Genomic DNA, 21,784 nt, shown 5'->3' on the forward strand with positions numbered 1-21,784 from the left:
ACACACACACCACACTCACACACACTCACACATACACACACACACACACACACACACACACAGTAGAAAGCAGCCTGAGGCAGGAGAGCAATAACATCACTTCAGATTGCCATGACAGGTGCCACGGACACACACTTTGATGTAAATGACACCCCAGGAAGGCCTCAATTTGATCTCATTGCACAAGAGGACCCAGAGCGGGTGTCAGCTCTGAAACTGGGGGATCATTCATGTGTGGTTGTAGAGGTAAAGGTGAAAGAAGCACTCAGGGTAGACCCTACAAAGTCACGGCTGTGAAGGCCACGTTTCTCAACTCTCTCCTTTGATGAATAAGGAAAGTGGCATCTCACCCCTATCTGCTGCTCCCCACCTCCATGCTCTTTCTCATGCTTCTTCCCCACCCCCAGCTGAAACATCATTTTCAAATGTTTCTCTCCCTCCACTCCCCGACTGGACTAACTCTCATTCAGTCCTTTAAACTTGAGCCAGGGTGTTCTTAAGTCAGACAGCCATGAATTACGTCCTCCTCGGCTATCCCAAATGGTCACTGTACACATTAGGAAAAATCGCCCTTTTCTCTAGCCTCCTGTCTGCTGGGGGAAGGATGTTGTAATAATTATTATATAAAGCATACAGTGGCTCCAAGGTGAATGGCATCTCCTGGAACTGGCAGCACGAAGCCAGCCCAACCATAGTCGGGGCCATGTCTGAAGTCTCCGTTTTCGGTGATCTCATAACACCTCCTGCTTATCTGCAAGTGTCTGTCTCTCACCCTAGATTCTAAGCTAGAGAGAGAAAGAGAGAAATATCAGTGTTGAGAGAGAATCATTGATCAGCTGCCTCTGCAGGCCCCCTACTAGGGATTGAGCCCCCAACCCAGGCATGTGCCCTGACCAGGAATTGAACCGTGACCTCCTGGTTCATAGGTCGATGCTCAACCACTGAGCCACACCGGCTGGGCTGCAGTGACCTCTCTTTAATGAGTTTCCCAAGTGAAGAAATCTCTCTAAAGCAAAGCAGAGTCTCTGGGAGTCCTTCCCAAATTATAGATCCAGGAAATAGCACCGTATAGTCCCTGAGTCTGTAATAGAATCTTTTCTTTCCCACGCGGTGGATGAAAGAGAGGGCACAATGGCATGTCAGATAGGTTCTGCCATCAACAGTTCATCAGGTGCCCGTGATGACAATGAAACTAATGACCTGCCACATCTTCCCCCATTGACACTTCGGTTTTGCCTCCAACAATGCTCTCTAGCCAGCCAGTACTAATTTTTATTTCCCCGTGTCTTCTACTCAGAGGAGCTTTTTCGGAAGTTTTCCTGGTGAAGCAAAGGGTGACTGGGAAGCTCTTCGCCCTGAAGTGCATCAAGAAGTCACCGGCATTCCGGGACAGCAGCCTCGAGAATGAGATCGCTGTGCTGAAAAAGTGAGTGGGTCTTAGGGTTGGCTGAGTACAACTGTGGGGTCACAACATTTCCTTCACAAAGTACCTTCAAGAAGGTCTGGGGCTGGGTTGCTCCCAAAAGGCATTGCTCCCTTTGATTGAGCTAATGGTCAGTTTGATTAACCAGCTAAGTTTAGCCAAAAATATGTCTTGGCTGAATTTTTTCTCCAAGCCAATTGTCTAGTGAACCAACTAGTAGCAGAGCTGGTTTGTGCACACAGACCAGAGGATAATTATCTCAAAGAAACAAACTTCAATTGAAGGCCAACCCTAGGAAGAATTGATAATTAAAGAAGCAGTGTAAAACTTGGAAATTAACCTCAATTTGTTCCAAATCAAATGTAGGGTTAATACCCTAAGCATCATGATGGCGGCTATACTAATAAATCATAATGTTTACAGCAGGACTATTGCCGGAAACCCTTGTGGGATTCCTTTGGTGTGCAAAACGTGTAGTAGGCATCAGGACTAGAAGGATGAAGCCAACAAAATTCCTTACCCTCAGGAGCTCACATTTTCTAGGCAGAGACAGAGGTATTCATAACAAACTCTATTCCTGTTAGATGTGACTCACACTAGCAGAAGGCAGAGTTTGAAGGAGACAGGGATTCATTTTGCCTGCATGTGTTTTTTTTGTGAGTAAGGACTATTAGGTACATTTTCAAAGAAGAGGAATCTTGAAGGATGAGTAAAATTTAATGGAGGCAGGAGGGGCAATGCAGAAAGGGAATTCAGACTGAGAATAACATAAGCTTTAACGTAGAATCATGGAGCTGCAAGGGTTGTTGGGGAAGAGTTAAGTATGGAAGCTCCTGAACTTGCTATCAAGGGACAGAAGATGAAACCAAATAGTCAAGTGGGACCTGATTATAAAGGGTCTTGGCTGTCATGATACAGACTGTTGACTTTATTCTGTGGGCAAAGAAAAGTCATCAAATGATTTTAAGTAAGAAGTCACAATCAGATTTCTATTTAGAAATCCTGTCTTAAGCATGGAATGGAGAATGCCAGCCTAGAGGATTGGAGATCAATTACACGACTTTCTCAAGCGAAGAGGATACAAGCAAAGTAGTGGCAGGATCATGTAATGGCCAGAAGACCAAGGTTAGGAGGCATTTCAGAGATAGAAGTGATTGAGTTGGGGTTGACTGGTAAGATCATAAAAGAAAAAAGCATTAAAAATGACTCTGAGATTGAGTGATTAAGTGGACAGTTACATCATCCTTGGGATAGAAAGCAAAAAGGACATCTAGGCTTGGAGGAAATAGAAAGAGATTGATTGGAGCACGATGAATATATGTATCCACTTATCTCTACATGAAGGTATCTGGTAGGATGTTAGAGTTATAGCTCTGGGCTTCAGGGAGATTAAAGCAGAGAGAGCCAGGCTGGTGTGGCTCAGTGGTTGAGTATTGACCCATGAACCAGGTGGTTAGGGTTTGATTCCTGGTCCGGGCCCATGCCTGGGTTGCAGGCTTGATCCCCAGGAGGAGGTGTGCAGGAGGCAGCCGATCAATGATTCTCTCTCATCATTGATGTTTCTCTCTCTTCCTCTCTCTGAAATCAATAAAAATATTTGTTTAAAGCAGAGAGGGACTCTAGACTCATTGAAAGCAAGGTGGTCTTTGATATTATTGTATTGTATCATCAGTCCCTAACAGCACAGATACATAAACAGCCATAAACACTTGTTCAGTGAGTGAATCATCAACAAATTGATGTTAGTTTTGTCAGCTTGTATGTATAATTGAATCCATCAGATCACTGCTGCAAGAAGTCTATATTTTTAGAAATGTCTAAAAGATTATAGATATTATTAAGTACTAGAAGCCCTGTGCACGAAAATTGTGCACAGCTAGGGTCCCTAGGCCAATCGGGGCCTCCCTTCATTCCACGCCACCCCCTGGTGGTCAGTGCAGGTCATAGAGAGCAATAGAACTCCCGGTCTCCTGGTGGAACTCCTGTAGGGACACTTTGCATATTAGCCTTTTATATATATAGATGTGTTTACTATTCCCCAGGCACTGTACTAAGCATTTGACATGCATTTTTTAATACTTATATAACCCTATAAGACAGATCTTTGAAGATGAGGAAAGTGAGGCTTAGAAGAGTTGAATAAGCCAGTCAAAGTTACTCAATTAATAAATGCCTGAGCTAGATCTGAACTCTGACTTAGAGTCTAAGTTCTTAATCCCTGTGTTGCACAACCATGAGTCATACTTCCTAGAAATGTTCTTCCTGGACAGCCATGCACTGAATTGCTGATTGGAAAGCCAAGCCTGTAGATAATATGATTGTTCTGCTTGCCCCCACCTCTGAGTAATCCCAGCAAAGGTCATCCGGGGCAAGATTTCCCCACCTCAGCTCTATTGACATTTTCGACCAGATCATTCTTTGTTGTGTTGGAGCTGCCCTGTGCATTGTAGGATGTTTAGCAGCATTTCTGCTTCTAACCACTGAATGCCTGCAACATCTCTCCCGTCACCAGTCATAATAATCCTAAATGTCTTTAGCTATCGCCAGATGTCCTCTGAGGGACAAAACAGCCCCTGATTGAGAATCATTGACATCCTATAGAAATGAACCCCCCAAATGAGCATCTACCTTCTCACAATATCCTGGAGTCTATGGAATCCCATAGAAATGAACCCCCAAATGAGCATCTACCTTCTCACAATATCCTGGAACAAAAAGTTTGCAACACTTTCTCCACGGTTACCCATGAGGAGGCCTCGCTAGCCTAAGTCCCTCCTGTTGTAGTAGCCTTTCTTCATGCAATGTTTCTGAAAGAGACCTGGATACCCATGTTGTAGACTAGCCTAGTGGTCAATGCTCCCTTAACCTTCCTCAGGTCTTTTAAACTTTCTCTTTTAATAAGTTGGAATAGATCCTTAAAGTAAAAAATGAAATGTTTGTTCCCTAAAGGCAGGATGATCAATTATCCATTCAAAAATATGGACTGAGCACCACTCTGGGAATCTTTTTCCTGGGATTTCTTTGTGATGGCCTATGTGTTAGGAAGGCTTCATAAGGACCCTCTTTTCCTAAATATTGTCATCAAAAGTCTCCAACAGAAATAAGAGTCTCTAGTTGGGCTGGGTCAGCATCCTTTGTCTAGATGACCTAACCCACATGCCTTTCACCATGACCTTACTTTCCCCAGGATCAAGCATGAAAACATCGTGACCCTAGAGGACATCTATGAGAGCGCCACTCACTACTACCTGGTCATGCAGCTGTAAGTAAAGGTGACCTGGGGCCTCAGAGGCCTGGAGGAGGCTGGTTGGTGGTGAGGGAAGGATGGTGATTAAATGTCAAGAATTAGCTCAAGAGGATCTGAAATGCCAAGAGCCCTTTTAGGATCAGTATGCCTCTGGGTGTGGACATGTTCTTTATGGATCCGGGGATAAAGCTAGGGTTGATTATTGAGTTGGTACATACCAGCACAGCCTTACTAGTTGTTAAAAATATTTTCTACCAGTCAGTGAGTAGCTGTGACCCTAACCTATCCATCCTCCCTCCTGGCCCAGTCCCTTCCCTCTGGACCTCCCCACAACACTACAATTGAAGGGGTAATGCCTGGCAAAGTTGGGGCCTCCAAAACCCTTCTCTGGCCCCATGGCTTGTGTCCATTTTGACCAGTCATGATGAGCAAACTAGATATTAAATGTTTTAACATCACTCCAGGGTAAAATTACTATGGGAGTAGAAGCCACAGGTAGATAGATTTTAATTCAATATAGAGAAAGACTTGCTCAAAAGGGAGTCACCCAAAGTTAAAAACAGGCTATGATTCTGAGTGTGTTCATGTGTAGGACTGAAATGTTTCCTCTTTAGGAGGGTCTCACCATCACTGTCATATCCAAATAAGAGTTCTGCCTGAGGGTGGCTGCTGTAGGGTTGGTCAGTGCTCCCAAAGACTCAGCATTGGGCTCAGAGACACTCTAGTTATAAAGTACACACACACTCACACACACATGCTCATCACTGCAATTTCAGCATAACTGGATGCAATGTTTTTGGCTGACAGGCTAATTCCTCAGAAACTCTAATGAACTAACTCTGGCCTCAGCAGCCTATTAACCCCTGGGCTCACCTGAGACCCAGTGAATAGCAATAGCAAGCAGTCAAGGGAGTAAGATTGGGGGAGGGCCCAGAGCATCATAACAAGTGAGCAGGGACCATGTGACACCTCAGTGAAGCCAGAATTATCACACAGTCATTCAGATGGCTAACGAAGGCATGAGGGTGGGAAGATTCAGAAGTCACTGAAGAACCACCAAGCCTCCCAGAGCACCAGCCCCAGGACCCAGGATACTTTGAGTCAGGAGTTCTTAGTTGTGGACAAAGAGTAACTTTCTCTCATGGGCCTCCAGCTCCCATAACAGAGTCCAGAGCATCAGGACAGAAGCAGAAGGAGTAGGATGTCGTGCATTTTTATTGGAGAAATTCTACATCTTTAGTACTGCATGGTCTTCACATGGGTGCACAGCCACATCTTATGTCATGAGCAGTAGAAGGGGATTGGAGCCCCTGACTCGTGGTTGAAGTAGTCTGGGATATTTATCCCAGAGAAGGACTTAGAAAAGTATTCCAGTGCACATACCTGAAAAGATTCACATGATAGGATGTTGTTTTTGTTCTGTGTGGCCCTCATGGGCCCAATGGTGGCATTAATGTCTGTTGGTAGAAACTATAGGGTGTCGGTTCATCATAGAGCTAGAAATATTGAGGTGACAAAAGATGAGACCGTCTGTCTTAAAAGGTAGTGAGTTCTCTGCCACCGATGTGTCCAATACTTACTAGAAAACTTCTAGGCAAAAATAGTCTAGATGGTACTCAAGAGATGGGGGTCAGACTTGATCTTAAAACTCCCCTAAATCCTAAGATGCCATATACCATGTGAGCCTCAAACTACCCCTACAACTCCACCCCATACTTTCACCTTTAGGTGGCCCAATTTGACAAAATGAGGAAAGAATTCCCGACATAAGCACAGAATTCTCATTTGCACACCTCTCTGCCTAATTTCAGTTTCACTTCTCTCTTTCATCATTTCTTCTTCCCTGTGTCCTAGGCCTGGAGAGAAGGCAGATAAGAAATAATTCCCAGAAAGGAATTATTGGCTTCTTGGGAAACCCTGACTGGGTGCGTTTTACATTTCAAAGGATGTTTCCAGGGAGAGGTCAATGGTTGGCCCAAAGAAATGACTCCCTAGCGATATCATTCGAGGCACCTGAAGGAGGCATTCTGAGATTGGAGTGGCAGGTCCTCCTTGCAGAGTCAGGGGTACCTGTCTGTTTCGCCACAGCTGTGTCCCCATGACTACAGAGCAAACCCATTCAGATGACCTGAAATAAGAGCTGGATTCCTGCCTTTGCCCTGTGCCCACAGTGTTTCCGGTGGGGAGCTCTTTGACCGGATCCTGGAGCGGGGTGTCTACACAGAGAAGGACGCCAGCCTGGTGATCCAGCAGGTCTTGTCAGCTGTGAAATACCTCCACGAGAATGGAATCGTCCACAGAGACTTAAAGGTGCCAGGGTGGGCCCTCGTTTGCGGGGAGGGGGGAAGGGGAGGAGAGACAGAGAAATGATCCTTTAGGAAGGTGCAAGGGTCATGGGCAATGTGAGCTCTGTAAAATGGAGAGGGCTGGACTGGCTCACTCCTAAGGCCCTTTCTGCCTTTAGATTGAACAAATCTTGGATGAATGAGCAATCATTGTCAATTTGTACCTCAGCCTTTTTGCACCTTTCACCAGTCCTTACCTTATTTGGCTACCGAGATAATCCACAGGTTTCTGGGACCCAGCCACGGTCGTACTCAAATGTAACAAATACTTACTGAGGGTCAACATTGCACCAGGCATGTGCCAAACTTTGGAGAGGTCAGAGATAGTTAACCAAAGGTTAATTCCTTCAAAAAAACAGTCAGCGTACTCGGGAAGGAGGGGAGAGAGGGATTAGTACCTTAAAGGCTGTAAAGCTAAGCAAAGTCAAGGCCATAAGCAAAATACAGAACGATAAGGTACAGGAGTTGAGGGTGCGGGTAGGAGGCAGGAGAGACTGGGGGAGAAATGAGTCTGGCCTTGAAGTCAGGGGCCCAGGGTGCAGCTTCCTAAGAAATTATATATCAGGGAGGAGAAGAGATGTGTTTCAAATTGTGATATCCTGTACTACATGCCATTTCTCCTCACCCACAGCCTGAAAACCTGCTGTACCTCACCCCTGAAGAGAATTCCAAGATCATGATCACAGACTTTGGTCTGTCCAAGATGGAACAGAGTGGCGTCATGTCCACTGCCTGTGGGACCCCAGGCTATGTTGGTGAGTCTGGGAACAGGAGGGAGGATGACCAATTGGCTACATTTGACCACATAGATGTTATTCACCGAGAGGGACGTGAGTCACAGTTGTGAGGAGACAGGGTTCAATTTCAGGGATGATCCAAGTAGAACAATCACTCATGAGGTTCAGGGCCAGCCAATCCATTGATCTCTAAACAACCCTGGCTGCTCCCAAGCCTACACAGCCTACCCCAACTTCTGCCTTTGTCTTTCAGGCTATACAAGGAAGAGAGACACAGTCACAAACTCAGAAACCTTTAGACAGTGAAGGGTTGTCCACTAGCCCCCTTTCTTTTCTCCCACTTGAAAGGAAACCTCAGCCTCCAGTTGTTGATATCCTAGGGGCATAGGGCTGAGTTTGTATCTAAGGAACCCCCAAATCACGCCCTAGGAAACTGGCAGAAGTGGGGCCTCCTGCCTAAGTAGGAGGCTTCCAGAGCCCCCCAAAAAGTAAGAGCAGGTAAGATACCAGGTGAGAGCAATCCTGAGATTCCTGGGGGAGAAAGCCCAGACTCAGAGCACCCACTCCTGCCCCTTCCCTCTGAGCCAGTCCTCACCGGGTTGGGGTTAGGAAGTGGGAAGTGCAACCCTGACTCAACGGAGAGAATGGGCACTCTCCCTAAAAGAGAGGTTGGTACTTACTGTTAGGTATTTAGTCCCACTGGGCACAAAGCCCTGGTGTCTGTGATCAATACAGACGACAGATAAATGCCCCAGAGCTCCCAATCAGTGGAAGACATGGCTCATTCCCTCGTGGAGCTCACGATCTGATCAGGCAGACTAAGCCCAGACCTCAGAAGGCACCACAGACTGATGGGACAGGTACAGCCGGCCCTCGGGGAGTTCCTCACTTGACAGGGGAGACTCAGTCTCTACCTTCATGGAGATCCTGATCTAGTCAGAGTGAGACAGTCCCTAACATGCAGGTTTTTCCATAGCCCCTGCCCTGGGGATCCCCAATCTAAGTGGGGAGACACAGGACCTGCCTTCAGAAAGCACTCAGTCCAGTGGGTGACACATAGCCCTGAGATCTTCAGTCTGAACAGAGTCATAGGCCCTGTCCTGGGGACCTCCTAGTTCAATGGAAGAAGATTAGTCTGATGGGAAAGACAGTCCCTGCCCTAGGGGAGTTTGCAGCCGCTATAAATCCTCTTCTCTAAGCCTCTTCCTGACCTTCAGCCACGAACCCACAGCCCTCTCATCATGCCCCAACCTGCCTTCAGAAAGCACTCAGTCCAGTGGGTGACACATAGCCCTGAGATCTTCAGTCTGAACAGAGTCATAGGCCCTGTCCTGGGGACCTACTAGTTCGATGGAAGAAGATTAGTCTGATGGGAAAGACACAGTCCCTGCCCTAGGGGAGTTTGCAGCCACTATAAATCCTCTTCTCTAAGCCTCTTCCTGACCTTCAGCCACGAACCCACAGCCCTCTCATCATGCCCCAGCCTTGACTCTGCCTTTGGTTTGCAGCTCCGGAAGTGTTGGCCCAGAAACCCTACAGCAAAGCTGTGGATTGCTGGTCCATTGGCGTCATCACTTACATATTGTGAGTAGAAGCTGTCATTGGCTCAGTTCCTGGGAATTCTCAGATCCTGCTCACCTCCTCTTCTCCTGTCCTCTGTCTCAGCTCCTCAAGTGGCATCCACCTCCAAAGCATGTGCATATACATGTGCACGCACACACACACACACAGCTCCACCTGCCCTGGTGTCTACCAGGTAATAAAAACAGCTCAATAGGAATGCACTGTTCAGCCACCTGGTAGTCCGTCTTCCTGCCCCCTTTACTGCATGTGCTGAGTCCTGCTCTGTGGAATGAGCAGTGAAAAGGGGAGAGGCCAAGCGAAGCTCAGAAGCCACGTGGGCACAATGTTCACATCTAAGATTTTCCTCCTGGTGATGTCAGCCCAAGGCCAAGCGATGGCCTGGATAAACCTGGTCATTTCTCCTCCCCACACATTCCCAGGCTCTCCTTTCCAAACCTGCTCGCCACCCCTCCCGCTCCAGCCCTCCTCACCTGTAGCGAACTTTGCTCTTAGAAAAATAACCTACTGTTTGTTAGTTATTTACCACTTAATGTGGATTCAGTTCTCTATTTCCTTAGCTTATGTCGATAATGATTCTCATTCATTCATTTACTCAACAAATATTCACTGACTGTCTGCCCTGTGCCAATCACTGGTTTAGGTACTAAATAATAAAGAACAAAACAGCCTTTAAAATCCCTCATGAAGCTTACACTCAAGGATGGACATTCTACCATCCTTCTTAAAGAGATTTTATATCGCCCTAGCCGGTTTGGCTCAGTGGATAGAACGTCGGCCTGTGCACTGAAGGGTCCTGGGTTCAATTCCAGTCAAGGACACATACCTTGGTTGCAGGCTCCTCCCAGGCCTGGGCCTTGGCCATGGCTCATGCAGGAGGCAACCAATTGATGTGTTTCTCTCACATCAATGTTTCTCTCTGTCTTCCCCTGTCTCTTCTACTCTCTCTAATAATCAATGCAAAAATATCCTCGGGTGAGGATTTTTAAAAAATGGAGGGAAAAAAAGAAAAATATTTTATATCATCTGGGAGTCAGGGGAGGTACAGAGAGAGGTGGCAAGGGTTTGGGGGAAGAATGTCCAAAGGGGCCTTCCAGGGCTGCCTGTTCCAAGCTTTGGCTGCTGCAAAAACACTTGATGGGACCTGCACTGTTCCTGAGTCAGAGGCAGACCCCCGTCCTGGTCACGCTGCTGGGGGGACCCTTGTTGCCTGCCTGTGTGGCCGGTGGGAGGCTGGCCCGTGGGGAGAGGCAGCAGCGTGACCCTCCTATTCCACTGCAGGTTGTGTGGGTATCCTCCGTTCTACGAAGAAACTGAGTCTAAGCTTTTTGAGAAGATCAAAGAGGGCTACTATGAGTTTGAGTCTCCATTCTGGGATGACATTTCTGAGTCAGGTAAGGCCGGTGGGTGTGAATGACAAGATACCAGGCTCAAGGCAGAGGCTGCCGAGAGAAAAGAGCTTAACAAAGGATGACAGCGAGCTCTTGAAAGTCCCTGGGGAATCTTACAGAAAACAGGCTGCCAGGGAGGGTGGAGAAATCTTTATCTGGTTCAAAAGCCAAATATATTCTGCGCATCTAAGGTTCATGCCTGCGCTTTCCCCTGAGACAGAACCACAGCCTGCCTGGGAAAAGCAGGGAGGTAGTCCATGTGAGGGGCCAGGAGGTACAGCCAGGAGAGTCTTCCAGCAGGACTGGCAAAACCAAGGCCAAGTTTTGCCTTTTACACACCGAGACCAAGACCGTGCCATGTCCCTGTGTGTGAAAGGCTATCATTGCATGTTGTTGGACCCATTACATAGAGATCAGAGCTGGAGCTGGGAAAAGCCAGTGCTCACATGCGTACCCACGTGTGGGTGCTGGCCCCAGAATGGTGTAAATACACACGCTGGGGCCTCGTGACGAGAGGCGGACGTGCACTGCGACGTGGGTGAGGCTGAGGAGAGCCTCTCTTTGGTGCTTTATGGTGGGTTGTTCTTAGGTGGTTTGGAATTTTTTTTGAGTCTCTTTTTAAGACTCTTAAAATTGCCTCTTTGGAAGATTAGCTAAAAGATGCATTCACTGCCACCCACCAGCCGGAAGTGAATTTCCATCAGTCATGAAACCTGCTCCTTAGCCGCTGTGTCTTTGATTGCTCCTCTTAGCCAAGGACTTTATTTGCCACTTGCTGGAGAAAGACCCGAGTGAGCGGTACACCTGTGAGAAGGCCCTGAGGCACCCCTGGTGAGTGAGGACTGGGGTGGGCTCAATCTCCAACCCGTGGCTCCCCAGATTCCACGCTGACCGGTCCACATGGAGTGTGTCCCTGCAGTCTGCTTGCCCTGAGCTGTCCACTGTTGTGGCATCCGGGGAGCAAAGGCGTGTTCATCGGGTCCAGCCAGAGACGCACACAGCATTTCATTAAGTGGGGCTCAGACCCCAGGGTGGCGGCTGGGCCATCTAGTCAAGTGCTGAGGGCAGCAGCTAGGCTCTGTGTCAGCACTGGGGGCAACACTCAGTCCTAGTTACCCAAGAGGCAGCTCTGTCTATCCCTCAGAGCATCATTTAACTCTACTCTGTGGTCAAAACCTGCTCCAGACGAGGTGATCTGAGAATGATCACAATTCATGAAGGAGGTCAATAACGTCTTGGAACACCTTTTCTTCTTGCTACCCTCCTGCTCAAGAATTTACAACAGCTCCCTGTTTCCTACCGCAGCAATCCCAGAATCCTTTGTCTTTCCAGGTTTTCCCTAATCTGACCTGACCTCCAACTTTACTTCCCGGGATTCCCAACACGCCTTCTCTGCTCTGGAAAGGCCTATGAGCTATACTTCTGCCCCTGCCTTCCCCAGCCCCGTATACCAAGCTCTTTCTGAATTGCACGTTGGGTTATACCAGTGGCCAGCAAACTGTGGCTCGCAAGCCACATGCGGTTCTTTGGCCCCTTGAGTGTGGCTCTTCCACAAAATACCGACTTCTGCACATGGGCCACGAAGTTTCAATGGCACTGTACATGCACCCGCACGTGGTATTTTGTGGAAGAGCCACACTCAAGGGGCCAAAGAGCCACATGTGTCTCTCGAGCCGCGGTTTGCCGACCACTGGTATAACCCAAGGTGCAATTCGGAAAGAGCTTGGTATATGGGGCTGGGGAAGGCAGGGACAGAAGTATAGCTCATAGGCCTTTCCGGAGCAGAGAAGGCGTGTTGGGAATCCCGGGAAGTAAAGTGGGAGGTCAGGTCAGATTAGGGAAAACCTGGAAAGACAAAGGATTCTGGGATTGCTGCAGTAGGAAACAGGGAGCTGTTGTAAATTCTTGAGCAGGAGGGTAGCAAGAAGAAGGAACACTGGACGCGTGAATAGAGGCTGAGGGGACAGGAAAAGGGCCGCCTATATTGGGTGGCCTCACTGGGGAAGGTTTCCAGCAGGAGGAGGGTTCTGAGCAAATTTTGAGCTAATGGATGGTGACAACCCAAGTGCCTCTGACCCAGGGGTCAGTAAACTTTTTATATAAAAAGCCAGATAGCAAATAGTTTAGGCTTTGCTGGCCATGCCACCCTGTGGCAGCTCGTCAATCTGCCTTACTAGCACAGAAGCAGCCATAGCCCATCCCTGAATGAAGGGGCATGTCCGTGTCCCGGTAAGACTTTTTTTTACAAAAACGGCAATAGGTAGATTTGACCTACACACCGGAGTTTGCTGATCCTACTCCATCTAAGGCAAGTTTTGGTTTTGCCAAAGCACAGACCCCTGCAGACTTTCCCAGGGGACAGAGGAGCTCCGATTCCAGCCTTCCCTGCTGTGGGCCACCCTCTCCTTGGGCTCCTCTTGGTTTAACCTGGACCTATATGCACAGTCTCCTGGCTGAGTTCCCTTAGGCGTCCACTATCCAGGTGTCCCCTCTGCATCCACAGGATTAACGGGAACACAGCCCTCCACCGGGACATCTACCCCTCAGTCAGCCTTCAGATCCAGAAGAACTTTGCCAAGAGCAAGTGGAGGGTAAGTGGTCCTCCCAGGAGGCCGCAGGCTGCTCTGGGCCCCTGGAAGCTGGGCTGGGGCAGGGCTTTCCTTGAGGGTTCCTAGCAGATACTGGTACTCCCTAGACCCTCCCTCAACTGAGAAGTGGGCATTTTGGTTTCAAGAGGCCACAGGGCAGAGGGAAAGTGAGCCCTGTGGCCCTCTGAGACTGGAGATGGCCAAGGCCAGTCTTGCCTCCTTAGCAAGCCTTCAACGCAGCCACCGTGGTGCACCACATGAGGAAGCTGCACATGAACCTGCACAGTCCCGGCGTCCGCCCCGAGATGGAGAACAGGCCTCCCGTCACGAAAGCCTCAGAAGCTTCGAGACCCAGCTCCCCTGAGATCACCATTATCGAAGCCCCCGCCCTGGACCAGAGCGTGGCCCTCCCTGCCCTGACCCGGCTGCCCTGCCAGCATAGCCTCCGGCCCACAGCTCCTGGTGGCAGGTCCCTCAACTGCCTGATCAACGGCTCCCTCCGCATCAGCAGCAGCCTGGTGCCCATGCAGCACGGGCCCCTGGCGGTGGGGCCCTGTGGCTGCTGCGCCAGCTGCTTGAGCATCGGGAGCAAAGGGAAGTCCTCCTACTGCTCTGAGCCCTCACTCTTCAAAAAGGCCAACAAAAAGTACGTGTTTTATTTTTCTTTAAATATGGTTTTATTGGTGCTTAGAGAGAGAGAGGAAGGGAGAGGGATAGAGAGATAGAAACATTGATGAGAGAGAAACATCACTGATCGGCTGCCTCCTGCACGCCCCCTACTGGGGATTGAGCCTGCAAACCGGACATGTGCCCTTGCAGGGTATCGAACTGGTGACCTCTTGGTTCCTGGGTCAATGCTCAACCACTAAGCCACACCAGCCAGGCAAAAAGTATGTATTTTCACCCAAAGACAGAGGTCTTGCCCTACTCAGCCTGGGTCTGAAAGAACTCAGGCAACGAGCTAAAATAAATTGATGAAAGGATCTCTCCCACTCAAGGCAGCTCCATAGGGTGGGAAGAGCTCTGGATCAGGGGTCAAGGGAAATGCTGTCCTTCCCACCCACTAGCTGTGTGGCCATTAACAAATCAATGTCTCAGCCTCTATTTTGTTCATCTGTAAAATGGGTTCATTGAATTATATTTACCTGCTCAGCCTGCCTCACAGAGGCACTATAAAAGTTTGGTGAAGCAACAGGAATTATAAATGCCTGCAGAAACCTGGGTGTATGTGAATGAATGAGCATTACATTCCTTGAGTTTCTAGGGTCTCGGTGTTTTGGGGGGGAGGAAGGGGACTTGCTTGTCATTTGTCTTTTCTGCAAGTGCTTGTAATTTCTGAACCGCTGAGAGCAAGTATGTCAAACTCAAAGGCTAACACAGGCCAAATAAAGGAGGCATGCGGGCCAAGAGTTTGAAATGATTGGCCTAGAGCAGTGGTCAGCAAACTGCGGCTCTCGAGCCACATGCGGCTCTTTGGCCCCTTGACTGTGGCTCTTCCTAAGCCTTAGGAGTACCCTAATTAAGTTAATAACAATGTACCTATCTATATAGTTTAAGTTTAAAAAATTTATCTCTCAAAAGAAATTTCAATCGTTGTACTGTTGGTATTTGGCTCTGTTGACTAGTGAGTTTGCCGACCACTGGCCTAGAGGAAGGGCTGAGTGGATGCCACAGGCACTGAAAACTATCTGGGCTCTTCTTCCTGCATCAATGACATCATAGCCTGCTGCCCCACTTCCTCTCCAGGAACTTCAAGTCCGAGGTCCTGGTGCCCGTCAAAGCCAGTGGCAGCTCCCACTGCCGGGCGGGGCAGACTGGAGTCTGTCACATTATGTGATCCCGGTGTCACTGCAGCTTTCAGGTGAGGGGACTAGAGGCAGGAGGGCTGGGCGGGGAGCCTGGTGGGGGAGCTTCTATCCCAGGAGGAAAGCCCCATCCCAGAGTCTGAATAATGGGGTCTGAGGGGTGCCAGCAGGGCACCCCCACTCCACCCTGCACCCTTTCCTCTGCAGGAGAGATGGCCAACTCTTCTCTGCCCTTCCGAACCTGGGTCTACTCTGCAGCAGGAGGAGGGGAGCAAGCGGGGCAAGGCGTGGCAGGAGCAATTTCTGGTCAGAAGCAGCCAACTGCTTCCGCCTGGGGCAGCCCCTCACCGCAGGCCCAGGCGTGAGCCTCCAGCAACAAGGCCTCTGAAGCTGTGGGCAGGAGGAACGGCACCCGCCGGCTTCCAGGTCTCCCTGGCCTGCTGCTCTGTGCCCCGCTCCCCACGTGCCGTGGCTCTGTGCAGTGTGCGTAGGTAGCTCTTGCCCAGGTCTGTGTTGTTTGTCTTGAAAAGCTTAACAGGTTGGCCAGGCTGTGTCACCCTCAGAGCAAAGCCATAAGGAGCATCTACCCAGACTCCCCACACAGCACTCACTCGCTCCTGCCTCTCAGGCCTCCATCCCTGTGGCCAGGATGGGCTCACCAGTGTAGTCGCCTGCCCATCCCATCCGCATGAATGACGGGCAGCTGGGCGGTCTGCCTGTGCGCTCTCCAGGGAATTTCTAACTCCAGGATTGGCTCCTCACTGTGCCGAGACCCCCAGCCTACCCCAGCCCACTTCTGAGCCAGCTCCCTCCCCGCCCCAGTCCAAAGGCAATGCCACACCCTCCAAGATGATACAGGAAGAAAACCATGACTAAGTACTGTAAGGAGTAATATCCTGGCCAGATGCCCTCCGCACACACCCAATTAAGTAAAAACTGGAAGTTGACTGTTTTCATTGCAGCCAGTAAGTCTAACTCTGCCTCTGCTCCCTTCTCTCTCCCTGAGAGTCAGGCGTTCTTATCGCTCCCCACTTTTCTTGCCATCCGACCCCCTTTCGGCTTCATGCTCAGTGTTGTGCTCAATAAAATGGACATATTTTTCTCTATGAGGCTTCCTTTGGTTCTTTTTTAAAAAAAAAAAAAATTTTATTGATTTCAGAGAGGAAGGGAGAGGGAGAGAGATAGAAACATCAATGGTGAGAGAGAATCATTGATAGACTGCCTCCTGCATGCCCTCTACTGGGGACGGAGCCTGCAACCCAGTTTGATGCCCTGACTGGGAATCAAACTGTGACCTCCTGGTCCATAGATGGACCCTCAATCACTGAGCCATGCTGGGCAGGCTCCTTGGGTTCTTCTAAAGTCAGAAGCAGCTCGGGGACTTGTGAGCATGTGTGGAGAGGAAAGTGCATGGAGAGGTTGAGGCCAGGAAGGACCTAGCAAACATGGACCGGGAGCACGTGGTGTGTCAGGCACCTGGCGATGGGAGTTAACATACTGACCCATTGACTCCTCACAAGGACCCCTTGGAGCCCAGGTGGTCCAGCTGCAGCCTCCATGCTCCTAATGGCTGTATGAGAAGAGCATGAAGTTGAGGCCCAGCCCTGCCCTGCCACATCCATGACCCTGGGGAAGTGATGGAACCCTCCGTGTCACCTTGGTTTCCTCATTTGTCAGATGAGAACAACAGCGCCACCTACATCACGAAATAGTGCAGACCAGGTGTCCAGCCCAGTGTCAATAAATAATATGCCTAATAACGACCAAGATGTTCCTATAGATAAATGTCTAGCACGGTGCCTGGGCTATGGCAGCACACAAACCCTCAGGCCATTTCCATATCCACGCCCCATACACACACACACACACACATCCATTACAACTTCTCTTTGAGATCCCAAAACACAGAGGTTCTGGTCGTAATGCTGCTTCTAGAAGCCGTGTGAATGTGGACACCTTGCTTCCCTTCTCTGGATTTCTATTCTTCGTCTATAAACGTGAAATCAGGTCATTGTTTAAAGATGAAACAGCTCCTTGGGTCTCTAGAGGATGGAATCTGCCAGGCCCTGGCACAAAGGGGCTGGGTCCCCCTACGGTTGGGTGATGAGCAAGCTGGAGGAGCAGCGTGGGGCAGCCGACACCTCCTACACCACCAGGCCTGGGGAGGCAGACACACGTGATAAAGCGTCACTTTATGGGAGACAGACTATTTTCCTTCTTTGAACCTCCAGGCTCCTTTCCAAAGATTTTATTGGGCCTTTTCACGTGTACATCATTTGGGTTAAGTTTCTGTGTGGGTCCAGGATTCAGCCTCAATGGAGAATGAAGAGCGAGGACACTTCCCAGCCTAGCTCCCTCCATTTGAGAGCTCCTGGTCACAAAGGTATGGCTCATTCTGCCATTTCTGTCCCTCACATGTGGCTGTCCATCCGCTCAGCCTCAGCGGCGGCCCAGAGTAATATTAGCTGCACACCAGGGGTGGTCCAGGCGGTGCTTTCAGCTGCATAAAAGGAGCTGGAAAGCATTCCAAACCAGTCTGCTCCCCCCACCAAAAAAAAAAAGAGGGCAGATGCGTGGGGCCCGGGCTGGCAGCTGGAGCATCACTTGCAGGTGGCGTAGTAGAGCACCCGCTCATTGATGTGGTCGCGGATCTGCTCCACGTGCTTCTCCAGCCCTGTCAGGTCCGCGGAGCGAAGCATGATGGCCTGGCTCCCCTGCAGCAGCTCCGACTCCATGACTGAGGGCAGATGGAACAGCAGGGGGAGGAGGTGGGGCTGGGGAGACCCCCCAAAGACTCCCAACCCTTCCTTCCCCTCCCACCCACCTAGAGGCAGCACCTGCAGGAGAAATCACCTCTGGGGAGCTCCATGCCCCTCCAACCCTATCCCACTGTTGGAGAAACAAACAGGGCAGAGGCCAGACCCAGGAAGCCCCTGCCCCACTTATCCCATGGCCCCTACCCTTCTCCTCTGCTCCAGGCTCCCTGAGTTGTCCCAGCTAATGGGGGAGGCCACTGGCGCCAAGATTAGCACCTGCTGCGATTGGACCCAGAGAGCTGCCATCCCACCAATGAGCCTCAACTGGGCCCCATGGTGAAGAGCTGGCCGAGTGAGCAGAATTTCTCCCCAGAATGCCACTCCAGATAAATCTAGTCCTCCCCCTGCAGTCTGTTCTGCACACCACACCAGACTGTGCATGGAGGATCTGAAGGACTCCCAAGTGGCCTAGTCCGGCCTGTCTCTCCTGTCACCCTAGGCAGGAGACCCTCTACCACATTCATGAGAGCTGAGACCCGGTGGCAGCTGGACTTTTCCGGGAATAGGGAGGGAGTGCACTGCCTCCCTAGGCTCCAACGTTAGGCATCTCTAGTTGTTTAAAAAAAGACTAGTCACCCTAGCTGGTTTGGCTCAGTGGATAGAGCAGACTAAAAGGTCTTGGGTTTGATTCCGGTCAAGGGCACATTCCCAGGTTGCAGGCTCGATCCCTAGTGGGGGGCATGCAGGAGGCAGCCGATCAATGATTCTCTCTCATCATTGATGTTTCTGTCTCTCTCTCCCTCCCCCTTACTCTCTGAAGTCAATAAAAATATATTTTTTAAACATTAAAAAAGACTAGTCATTAAGCCAGAATCTGACCACTTCTTGCTTATACCCATCGTCCCAGGTCTATCTCCTGGGGGGTATAGGAATATATTTGCTCTGCCTCCAATAGTGCAGTCCTTCAAATGTCTGAGGCTCATCTTCTCTAGATTAAACCTCCTTAATTCCTTCATCTATTCCTCATTTGATGTAATCATAGAGCCCTTCTCTACCTCCGAACCCTGGCCACTCTCCCCCTGATGTTTGGTTTGTCGCTATCCTTTCTGAAGGTGTAGCAGCCACCACTGCACAGCACCCCCAGGTGAGATCCTATCAGCAGAGTGTGACAAGGCTGTTCCTGGGCCGACATTCAGCTGGGGAGCACTCATGTGGGCCTATGGGCTGATAAAATATTGAAATTTTAACAGCTGCTGTCCTATTCCCAGTTCCCATCCTTAGGGCCCCTATGCATGATCATCCTATGATCTTGTAATTAAAGGTAAATTCCTGCAAGCAGCTAAATGGCTGTCCCAAGGCTACAACTTGAGCTTTTTCTGATTGGCAAGTGCATGACACACTTACATAGTTTCTAAATATTTTTAATATCATCCCTGAGCCAGTATTTATTTGGGCTGTTTTATATGTATTCGCTCTTTGCCGGTAACAATGCATGGCTGACTTATATCAAGGTTACAGCTACTCAACACTCAAGTCATTTTCAGGTGAGTAACAACTCACACTTGCTTGTCACTTACTGGTTAATAGAGTGTTTTCACTACATTAGCCACTGAGAAGCCAGGCCTCACCTGCGCTGTACTTGTGGGTTTAGGCCCAAATGAGGCCAGAGGGGAAGATAACTTTTCTCCTTATTTAATTTCATAGTGTTTCAGCCCATCCTTTTAGACGTCTGAGATTTCCTAAGATACTGGTTCTCTTATCCAGTGTATTAACTACCTGTTGTACACAGATTTGATTAGCATATTCTTTATCTTCCTATGAAACATCAATGGGCAAGACCAGGCACCCACTGACCCAGCCCCTGGCTCCTCCATCAAGGTCAATTCCTCTCACCTCAGCCTAAGATCTGGCTGATCACATCTACTTACTGTTGACCCAACAGCCCAACCTTCTCCATAGAATCCACCTGGTTAGCCAGACAGATTTTTGTCTGTTGCTCTGAAATTCAGAGAAACTGTTTGAGGCATGCGCTGGCACACCAGTGCAGCGACCCCATCACCATCACATCTTACGGACAGAGCCTGGTCCCTGGAAATCCCAGTCCTCCTTTCTGACACACTCAGAACCCTTTCGGAAGCTCCTTTCATTACGCCTCTGCCGTATTTGAAACCCTTGAAAGGTCCCCTGCAGCCTCCAGGGCTGAGTCTGCCTCCATCCTGGCATGGAGGCCAGGCGCACAGACCCTGCTACTTCTCTCTATCCCACTCTGAGCCTCATCGGCCCTCCTCTCCTGCTGGGTGATCCTGCCCCATCTTCAGAACATGCCTCATCCTTCCCGCCCACCCTGTCTTGAGATCCCTCCCTTCCTCACAGCCTCTCCCATGTTTACACATCTTTCAGGCCCATGTCTAATCTTATCTTCTCTGAACATCCCTTACTGAACATTTCTCTGACATTGTTTAGTCTCTGAATCCCCAGACCTCTTATTATTTGGGATCCTGTCATAGACCCCCTTATGCTATTAAATACAGTGCCATGCACCTCGTGAATAATAGGGAAAACGGTTACATCTGGATTGCAAGCTTCTTGAAAACAGGCCACGCTGTGTGAACACCTACATTCCCCACAGCCCCACTGTTGTGGCCCATACTTACTATAGGCTCAGGAACTTGAAAATGGCCCCGCCCTTAGCACCGAGAGCTCCAACAAGACTGAGCCTCAGAAGCCCTGGGGTGGGACCAGCCCTCACCTCTCATCCTGTCCATCATCTTCATGGTTTCCCCAAACAGCTCCTCTGCGTCCATCTTGACTTTCAGGATGCGGTTGCCCTGCTCCCCCAGAGCAGGGCTCTGACCCAACCGTTCCTTCAGCTCCGCATATTTTCTCTTTATTCTCTCAAATCCCTGAAAAAGGTAGAACAGTCTCTGTCACCATCATCATCATCCAAAGTCCAAAAGACCTTTGGCTAGGGCACGTGATGTCACCCAAATCAACACCGAGGGATACGGCACCACCTAATATCCCCAGTGGATTGGTTTTGCCTATTTAAAAAAACCAATCTAGGCCATAAACGATCTTAAACTTCTTCTGCATGTCCCTCCCTTCATCTATAGTCCCTGTCATTTCCCACTCACCTCCAGCACAGTGTCGGGCATATCATTGTCCCTTAGCAGTATTTGACAGCTTGGCCATTGTACCAGGACTAAGTACTAATGTCCCTGGTACACTGAGAACATTGAGAATAGCTCTTTGATCTTCTCTCTGGTCTAATACTGGCCAGAGAGAGAGAGAGGGAGCTCTCAGGTTAGGCTAAGTCAAGAGTGTGTCCGGGCTGGGCAGCCATGACAGGGACAAGCTCTGGATCGGGTGTCAAGAGACTTGCTTTGTGCATGGAAAGAGTGCAGAATCTCAGAGGGAAGGCAGGGGAGGGTGGGTGGGTGGAAGGTCATCAGCCAAAGACTTTGTATGCATATATGTGGTGAGCCGGCACGGCCATGGCATGCTCAGCCCCAGGGCGCCTTATGTGCCTCACCAGCTCAGCCAGGTTCAGTGACCCTGAGAGGGGGCGGTGAAGGATTGAGAAAAGACAGACAAGAGAAAAAGCTGAGTCTGGATGGGATGCGCTCCCAGATGGAGAGACAGCGCCACGGACTACAAGCCGTGTCTTTATTTCATCGCAGATGCCACGAGGCAAAGTAGGGGCGTGCTCAAGATGTTTACAGCATTCTAGTGGGTTTCAATCCTACTCAACTACATGCACCTGAACTCTATCAACCCTACATCACTCAGGCACGTGGGGCCACGTGTTCGGACCATAGGTTCAAGCTTACAACTATAGCTGTTGGCCATAATTGTGCTGGGAGGGGTCTGCCCTCCAAGCTGGGACTTGCACGTGACCATGAGAGGACTGT

The 21,784-nt window shown here is 49.6% G+C and overlaps 2 protein-coding genes across 3 annotated transcripts in view; one reads left to right on the forward strand and one right to left on the reverse strand.

Moving 5' to 3' along the window:
* Window positions 1-1,244: 1,244 nt before the first annotated feature.
* CAMK1G (calcium/calmodulin-dependent protein kinase IG) lies at window positions 1,245-16,223 on the forward strand. Its single transcript, XM_005858488.2, has 11 exons — window positions 1,245-1,426; window positions 4,611-4,685; window positions 6,842-6,980; window positions 7,647-7,770; window positions 9,261-9,336; window positions 10,615-10,727; window positions 11,477-11,555; window positions 13,228-13,315; window positions 13,537-13,958; window positions 15,059-15,173; window positions 15,325-16,223. Exons 1-10 carry the CDS (start codon window positions 1,245-1,247, stop codon window positions 15,147-15,149), a joined length of 1,389 nt encoding a protein of 462 aa, XP_005858550.1. The 3' UTR covers window positions 15,150-15,173; window positions 15,325-16,223.
* A 1,103-nt stretch (window positions 16,224-17,326) lies between these two features.
* Window positions 17,327-21,784, reverse strand: part of LAMB3 (laminin, beta 3) — a 51,322-nt gene continuing 46,864 nt past the window's right edge. For both annotated transcript variants that reach the window (XM_005858494.2, XM_005858492.2), the window contains 2 exons: window positions 20,623-20,776; window positions 17,327-17,854 (listed from right to left, as the gene is read on the reverse strand). In XM_005858494.2, the coding sequence (XP_005858556.1) occupies window positions 17,718-17,854; window positions 20,623-20,776 (291 nt within the window). In that variant the 3' untranslated portion in view covers window positions 17,327-17,717. The remainder of the gene's footprint in view (window positions 17,855-20,622; window positions 20,777-21,784) is intronic.

The sequence above is a fragment of the Myotis brandtii genome, unplaced genomic scaffold (genome assembly GCF_000412655.1).
Source record: "Myotis brandtii unplaced genomic scaffold, ASM41265v1 scaffold119, whole genome shotgun sequence".
Classification (NCBI taxonomy): domain Eukaryota; kingdom Metazoa; phylum Chordata; class Mammalia; order Chiroptera; family Vespertilionidae; genus Myotis; species Myotis brandtii.

What these genes read in the sequence shown, in the direction of transcription:
- CAMK1G (XM_005858488.2), top strand. Translation starts at nt 1,245, where the DNA reads ATGCTCTCTAGCCAGCCAGTACTAATTTTTATTTCCCCGTGTCTTCTA. An exon ending in GAGATCGCTGTGCTGAAAAA is followed by an intron (nt 1,427 to 4,610) that starts GTGAGTGGGTCT and finishes TACTTTCCCCAG; the next exon opens with GATCAAGCATGAAAACATCG. An exon ending in GGCGTCATCACTTACATATT is followed by an intron (nt 9,337 to 10,614) that starts GTGAGTAGAAGC and finishes ATTCCACTGCAG; the next exon opens with GTTGTGTGGGTATCCTCCGT.